Below are 7,730 nucleotides of genomic sequence, written 5' to 3'. Positions count from 1 at the left end.
TCTTTTCTTTTTTTCATATCAACTCATTTCTTTTCAAGGTTCTTTCCAACCATATAATAATACAGTATCTTCTTTGGCCAGTAGACGGGGTCTCAACTGTTACTTTGGGTACCAAGATCAGGGAGATCTCTAACAGCTGATTATCAAAGTTCAACAAAAAGAAAAAAACATTCTTTTTACAATTTCTTCTAACACTCAAACAATATTGCAGGCAAATCAAAGTCACTTTTAAAAGGCAACAAAATTCCAATTCAGTCTTTTTATAGCGTAAAACTTCATATTCTTCCATCCAAATGTGATTTCTCTTTTGGGTCTTATAATTTATCTCCGTGTATTAAGTTGCCACTTTGGAGACTTTTAAAACTTCTTTTATTTAGGTGGGTCTGTAATTTGAAAAACTTCTCACCCAGTTCCAATCCTCTTTTCACACACCACTCCAGCTCGGTTGCTCCAGCTTTATTCCAGTCATAACGGCTGTCCTTCTTCTCCACCCGTCGGGAGGGCTCCTGGGATCAAGCAGGAGAGCTGCTTTTCTCCCGGAAACAACAAGTAATCCCTCGCTTCTTCGCTACCTCTCCAGGGTGACCATAAAGACCTCCTATCAGAGTAGAATCGGCCGGGATATGTGGAACACCCAAATGTAAGTCCACAATAGTTAAAATTGTTGATGACAAGGGTTCATCCTTCAGTTTCTTTCAGAGCAAGCAGGTTCTACCCAAATCACTCTCTCCTTCGTCTTTCCCATGCTTATTTTTGATTCCTTAGATTATTTGAGATCCTGGATGTCCTTAATAGATGCTTCAAGCCATTCCTGAGGACCTTGATGGGATGCTTCACGGTCCTTCCTCTTTGAAGCTGTTTAGAGATTCTTCAAGCCATTGTTGGCATCTATTTCTTATGTTGTAGGACCTTTTCCAAGTTTTTCAGGGATTGCTGAAGCCATTTTTGAAGAAGTGGTATAGGTTCTTCAGAAAATGCAAAGCTTTCTAAGGATCCTTGAAGCCATTGAAATATATTTTCCACGGTTCCTTCAGAACATTGCTTCTTGAGGTTCTCTATTGATTTTTCAAAGCATCTCTTCCGTAGGCTTTCTCAAGACTCTGACTGGACTTTTGCCACCAAAAAACAAGTAGATAAAAAAGGGGAAACAAAAAGAAGGCCTTCCAGAAGTTGTTTTCCTTTCACTTTCTTTCTCTTCTTATCATTCCTGACTTTTCTTTTCTTTTTTCATATCAACTCATTTCTTTTCAAGGTTCTTTCCAACCATATAATAATACAGTATCTTCTTTGGCCAGTAGACGGGGTCTCAACTGTTACTTTGGGTACCAAGATCAGGGAGATCTCTAACAGCTGATTATCAAAGTTCAACAAAAAGAAAAAAACATTCTTTTTACAATTTCTTCTAACACTCAAACAATATTGCAGGCAAATCAAAGTCACTTTTAAAAGGCAACAAAATTCCAATTCAGTCTTTCTATAGCGTAAAACTTCATATTCTTCCATCCAAATGTGATTTCTCTTTTGGGTCTTATAATTTATCTCCGTGTATTAAGTTGCCACTTTGGAGACTTTTAAAACTTCTTTTATTTAGGTGGGTCTGTAATTTGAAAAACTTCTCACCCAGTTCCAATTCTCTTTTCACACACCACTCCAGCTCGGTTGCTCCAGCTTTATTCCAGTCATAACGGCTGTCCTTCTTCTCCACCCGTCGGGAGGGCTCCTGGGATCAAGCAGGAGAGCTGCTTTTCTCCCGGAAACAACAAGTAATCCCTCGCTTCTTCGCTACCTCTCCAGGGTGACCATAAAGACCTCCTATCAGAGTAGAATCAGCCGGGATATGTGGAACACCCAAATGTAAGTCCACAATAGTTAAAATTGTTGATGACAAGGGTTCATCCTTCAGTTTCTTTCAGAGCAAGCAGGTTCTACCCAAATCACTCTCTCCTTCGTCTTTCCCATGCTTATTTTTGATTCCTTAGATTATTTGAGATCCTGGATGTCCTTAATAGATGCTTCAAGCCATTCCTGAGGACCTTGATGGGATGCTTCACGGTCCTTCCTCTTTGAAGCTGTTTAGAGATTCTTCAAGCCATTGTTGGCATCTATTTCTTATGTTGTAGGACCTTTTCCAAGTTTTTCAGGGATTGCTGAAGCCATTTTTGAAGAAGTGGTATAGGTTCTTCAGAAAATGCAAAGCTTTCTAAGGATCCTTGAAGCCATTGAAATATATTTTCCACGGTTCCTTCAGAACATTGCTTCTTGAGGTTCTCTACTGATTTTTCAAACCTTCTCATCTGGACTTCTGTAGATCCCGAATGCTTTTAATAGAGGCTTCAAGGCATTCCTGAGTATCTAGGAGTGGCGTTTTAGGTCCTTCTTCCTCAAGATTCTTTATAGCTCTTTCAAGCCATTTGTTGGCACCTTGTTTAGATACTTCAGGACCTTCCTCTTCCAGGTTTTTCAAGGATTGTGGAAGACATTTTTCAAGAACTGGTCTAGGTTCTCTAGAAAGGGACAGCCTTTCTAAGGATCCTCGAAGTCATTTTAACATATTCTTCAGATCCTTCAGGACATTACTTCTTCAGGTTTTCTATTGATTCTTCAAGCCATCCCTTTTTTTCCTGGCTTCCACGAGACTCTGACTTGAACTTTTGTAGGATATCTCCTTGTCTGTTTAGGGGGTTTCTCCTATCCGTGGGGGGATTTGCCTTATCACCCCAGCATCTACAGAGTATCCCCTTTAATCTGTTGACCCCTTCAGGATCAACAGTGCTCAAAAAAGAGCCCAAACAAAGGAGTTAGAGTTAGGAGAACTTCCTTCCCTCCACTCTAAGCATGGTGATGTCACCACAGGAAGTCCCCTTCTTCGGGTTTTCTATTGGTTCTGCAAGCCATCCCTTTTTTTTCCGGCTTCCACGAGACTCTGACCTGAACTTTTGAAGATGTTGAAGGCCTATAATAGATGCTTGAAGCCATCCCTCCACATCTAACTCGCACGTTTCTGGCCCTTTTTCCTGGAGATGATTAATTGATTCATCTAGCCAATCATTCACATCCTCCCTGGCTGCCTTAGCACATTCCTCCGGGAGGTTGGTGGCAGATGCTTTAAGCCATTCTGGCAGGGTGTGTTTTGACCGTTCAGAGGAATCCTCTTTTAAAAGTTTGAGAGATTTCTGCAGCCACCTCAGAAGATTTGACCCGGGTTCCTTAGATTTTTTAATTCTGTCTACCGAAGCTTTAAGCCATTGATGGTTCAATTGATGTTCCACCATCTGAGGCTTCATTTTCTCTTGAGCTTCTGTCTCGTCTTCCTTCTGGTCTCCGTGTGTCAATAAGGTGCAGCGGCTTATCCTCTGTAGTTCCTCTCTGGAAAAAAAATCAGAATGTTAGCTGTGAATCTGTGCCAACAACAAAGTATTCTTAGTTAAAATAACGGGAACTTCTTTGATGTCAGGAAACTCTCACTCTGAAAGTTTATGAATATTGTTGGGCACCGGGGGATGGAGATTGAAAAGTCTCCTCTATACCTATCTTCCCATTCCATGAGACTAACTCCTAGATTTGTATATGTGAAAGTATAAGAGCCACAGTTTGTTAATTTCTTTCTAAAGTAAGAAGAATGTCAGATTTTTCCAAGCTTTCTAAGATAAGGAGACCCTAATATGAAATTCTGGAAGAAATAGTTTGTGGTGTCTATCGAAACATTTCTCACCTGCACAGTATTTCTTCGTACGCCTCTTTCTCATCGTTAAGTTCGATATTTTTAAACGTCAGAATCTCTGTTTTGTTTCGCAGCTCTTCACATTCTACAGTCAGTTTTGACATCACTGCTCTCTTTCTGTAAATTATGAGGACCAGAGAGATATTAGCCCTCTTAATTTATTACTTGAATTACTAATTATTATTGTATTCTATTATAACTATTGCTCTTCTCTTACTCAGTCATACATACATACATACATACATACATACATACATACATACATACATACATGAATGGAATACTTCTTTTATCCAGTATATCTGGCCTAAGGGATCTAATAAATAAATCTGAATTTGAAAGAAAAAGTCAAATCGCTATCTAAATATTTCTCACCTATTAAGTTCTTCTTTGAGATCCTTATTTTCACGTAGGAGCTCTGCTTTCTCTGCAGCTTCTTTCTGAGCCTCGCAGCGGAGTCTCTGGTTCTCTTGCCTCAGTTTCTCCAGCTGCCCAAGTTCCTCTGAACTGAGTTTTCTGTAAAATATCAAGAGCAAAGTGTACCTCCCTTAGGTTTTTTTATTTGAATTATAAAACTTGTTTAAAATTAAAACTAATTGAAATAGCTGAGAAAGGAAGAGAAAGTCAGGGTGGCTATCTAAATCTTTTAACCTGCTCAAGTTTTCTCTATAATCCTTGTACTCTTCGGCCAGCTGGTGGTTTTTCTGGATTAGGTCCTGAATTTGGACTCGGAGCTCCTTTTTTTCTGACAGAAGTTTGAATATTTCCATTGTCTTTCTGCAAATTATGAAGACCAGAGAGAAATTAGGCCCTTGGGGTTTTGTTTTTTTTACTTGAATTATCAACCTTTTGATACAATTACAACACATTCCACCCTTTTTTCCCAAGCTTTACTAGAATATAATTTTCCATCACTTGTTTCATAAAATGGCCCGTCCCATTGCCAATGGACAAATGATGAATGTTGTATAAAAAAGTGTGAACTGAATAGGGTTATAAAATGATGTGATGAACTATGCAAAGACTTACGTATAACTCTGGTCCATTACTGTCTTCAAATCTTCTTCCAATTTCTCACTTTTTGTCTGAACAATCTAGAGAAGCCAAAATACATCACAAGTCAGGAATATATTTCCATGCTAGGTTGCTTACCCGATGGGAACGCATCTTTCAACTGATGTTCTGGTCCATGTGCTTTTCTGGACTCCGGGAAACCTGGCAGTTCCGTGAAGGATGAAGAACAAAATGAATTTTAAACGCTTGCTTCATAATTTCCTTCATTTCATGGTCATGAGAAGAATTACATGAATTTGTTTTCCATAAATTCTCTCATGTCAGTGTAAAGAAGATATTTGTTGAAACATCCTCTTTAGGAAAAAAAAGTCTAGGCTGTAGACAAGCATATTTGTGCATATTAAAATCATGCATGTCAAGATGAGCACAAATGTGCAACTCCCGATTTATTGCTGTAGATGTTTAATGCAGGCAATAAAGGCTATTCACACTGGGATAGAAAAAGAAAGATTTAGTGTTAGTTCATTTGTTTAGGAAATGCAAAACACGGTGGTTGAAACAAAATCTGAATCATCTACATTTTATTTCACCGCCATTGGTGTTGTATGTGGCCAAAGAAACTAGCTAATGTGGCAAAGAAGGAACCAACCAAGAATGAGCATGAACTCTGACAATTGCCATTCTTGAATAGAAATTACAAATAAACTAGTTTGTATTGAATAGATGTGTGTGTGTATGGATTTCATCCATATAGTAGAAATATAAAGCGAACATATATACTCTATAAAATATGCTGCACATGCATTATTCACAATTACCAATTGTGAAGAAATCATTTCTTTTCATTTTTCTCATAAATATATTCCAAGGTGAGCTACAAGTATACATTATATACCTCAGCACGTCTCCGTTCTTCGGTGGTAGATGACAGAAGAGGAAGTCTCGATCGTTCTCCCTGCAATGACCAAAGACCCAATTTTTAATGATTTTTGGGAATGGCTGGACGAGTCCCTGCAGTTTTCTTAGCAAGGTTTTTCAGAAGTGATTCGGTGTTGTTTTCTTCCTAGGGCTAAGAGAAGCTAACTGGCTCAGGGTGACCCACTTGTCTTTGCTTCTACAGTGGGGCAAGAAATGTCGGTCTCTGAGTTTGCAGGTTGATGCCTTAACCGTGGCGTAACAGAAACCATAATTAATATTCTGTCTGTCTGTCTCTAACTACCTAATCTGCCTGTCTGTCTTTCTTACATTTCTATACATTCCATCCAGTGGTGGGATTCAAACAATTGAACAACCGGTTCTCTGTCCTCATGACCAGCTGGGTGGGCAGGGCTTGGTGGTCAAGTGTCTAGGTGGGCGTGGCCAACTCAATGTCACTCATGTCGATGGGGGCTTCGCCTTAGCTGTTACAGTGTCATAAGGGTTTACCGGAGAGGCAGTTTCTGTAAGCAGGGCAATAAAGATTAGGCTAGAAACAACACTAGAAAGTTTCCTTCCTGCCTTCCTTACAGGATTAGCCCTGTAAAGCGGAAAAAACCAAAGTAAGATTTCTTCCAACCACCGGTTCTCCGAACTGCTTAGAAAGTTAACCACCGGTTCTCCCGAATACATGTGGACAGGCTGAATCCCACCACTGATTCCATCACACGTTTACTGTGACAGCCTATGAACAAATATTTTCTCTTACCTCTTTTTGGAGACACCTCAGTTTTTTTCTTAATTTCCTCAACCGATCGTTTTCCATGGCAAAATCAGTGATGGAAACTAGAAGGTAAAGAAATAGGTGACAAGGCAGAATAGCTTTGGCATTTTTATTTCAAAAATTGGAATGTAAACTTGAGAGACAATGTCTAGAATAGGACATGATTGGTTAATTACATTTGCTCTCAAATTCCTCTACTCTGATCCTTTAGGACAAGCGTTGGCCATCCCTCCCCAGCAGTTTCCCCTTTCCTTTTTTTCTTTCAACTAAACATTGGGCATTTCTATTCCAATTGATAAGGTCCCATAACCTTAAGCTACTTTTCAATCTCCTATGACTTACAGGGGAAGTTTATGATCTTTTTCATGAAAGCAGATGGATAGACGATTCAACATGTAGGAGACATTCCTGTTCCCCCGGCTATTTCAACCCCTTCAAGTGTTTCTAGAAGCTACAACCTACCTATCTAAACCCCACATAATTCAATTTTCCTATTTATATGTGGCCTATCTGACCTAAAGGCAACACTAGGCAGCTAAATGAAATAAAACATTAACAGATTATAACAGGTAACATCAAAACTAACATTGTTTTAAAAATGTAAATCCTACAATGTAGGGGATGCAGCAGTGATAGGATTCAAAAAATTTAACAACCGGTTTCTGCCCTAATGACCAGCTGGGTAGGTGAGGCTCGGTGGTCATGTGACTGTTTGGGTGTGACCAACTCAATATCACTCAGGTCGATGGGGGCTTCACCTTAGCTGTTACAATGTAATTAGGGTTAACCAGAGAGGCAGTTTCTGTAAGGAGGGCAATAAATATTAGGCTAGAAACAACACCAGAATGTTTCCTTCCTTCCTGCCTTCCTTACAGGATTAGCCCTGTAAAGTGGGGGGAAAAAGGGGAGATTTCTTCCAACAACTGGTTCTCCGAACTGCTCATAAAGTTAACAACCGATTCTCCCGGATAGGGGCGGACTGGCTGAATCCCACCACTGGGATGCAGCCATGGATCTGTGAACTATCTCAAATGATATATATAACTGGCTGTCAATATTCCCCATGAAGAGCCTTTTAATTCAAAGAACGTTTTTCTTTTTCATACCACAACAGACCCAAACAATTCAAAACAATTTCTAGAGGTACATTTTTTTTATTTAGTATGTGGGAAAAGTTCTCACTTTGTTCCCAAATGCCAATCTGCAAAGGTATCCCAACAAGTTACTGCCTCACAGTACATTTTTTGGGAGGTCGCATGACATCACAATTGCATCAACAAAATTTGCAATAGTGAT

The 7,730-nt window shown here is 39.4% G+C and overlaps 1 protein-coding gene and 1 long non-coding RNA gene across 2 annotated transcripts; both read right to left on the bottom strand.

Annotated features, from left to right (window-relative positions):
• Nucleotides 1–2,108: 2,108 nt before the first annotated feature.
• Nucleotides 2,109–4,492, bottom strand: LOC148043341 (uncharacterized). Its single transcript, XM_087726305.1, has 4 exons — nt 4,373–4,492; nt 4,097–4,237; nt 3,713–3,838; nt 2,109–3,366 (listed from the first exon to the last, which is right to left on the bottom strand). The coding sequence occupies exons 1-4, from the start codon at nt 4,489–4,491 to the stop codon at nt 2,805–2,807; spliced, it is 948 nt and encodes a 315-aa protein (XP_087582431.1). The 5' UTR covers nt 4,492; the 3' UTR covers nt 2,109–2,804.
• Nucleotides 4,493–4,769: 277 nt separating this feature from the next.
• On the bottom strand, nt 4,770–6,492 carry LOC148043340 (uncharacterized). The gene is made up of 3 exons (XR_015698188.1): nt 6,420–6,492; nt 5,631–5,690; nt 4,770–4,815 (listed from the first exon to the last, which is right to left on the bottom strand). It is a non-coding gene; the product is annotated as an uncharacterized LOC148043340 (long non-coding RNA).
• Between the last annotated feature and the right edge of the window lie 1,238 nt (nt 6,493–7,730).

The sequence above is a fragment of the Thamnophis sirtalis genome, unplaced genomic scaffold (assembly GCF_051295495.1).
Source record: "Thamnophis sirtalis isolate CommonGarterSnake01/CBP01778 unplaced genomic scaffold, rThaSir2_p1.2 scaffold_12, whole genome shotgun sequence".
In the NCBI taxonomy this organism is placed as follows: Eukaryota; Metazoa; Chordata; class Lepidosauria; order Squamata; family Natricidae; genus Thamnophis; species Thamnophis sirtalis.
The sequence above is the reverse complement of the archived record's forward strand: the minus strand, read 5'-3'. Positions and strand labels throughout refer to the sequence as shown.

Bases quoted from the DNA above. Each gene is read 5' to 3' on its own strand.
- LOC148043341 (XM_087726305.1), bottom strand. From the start codon at position 4,491: ATGGAAATATTCAAACTTCTGTCAGAAAAAAAGGAGCTCCGAGTCCAA. The intron at 3,839-4,096 runs GTGAGAAATATT...CATAATTTACAG, and splicing joins CTCAAAGAAGAACTTAATAG to AAAGAGAGCAGTGATGTCAA. The intron at 3,367-3,712 runs GTGAGAAATGTT...TTTTTTTTCCAG, and splicing joins TACGAAGAAATACTGTGCAG to AGAGGAACTACAGAGGATAA.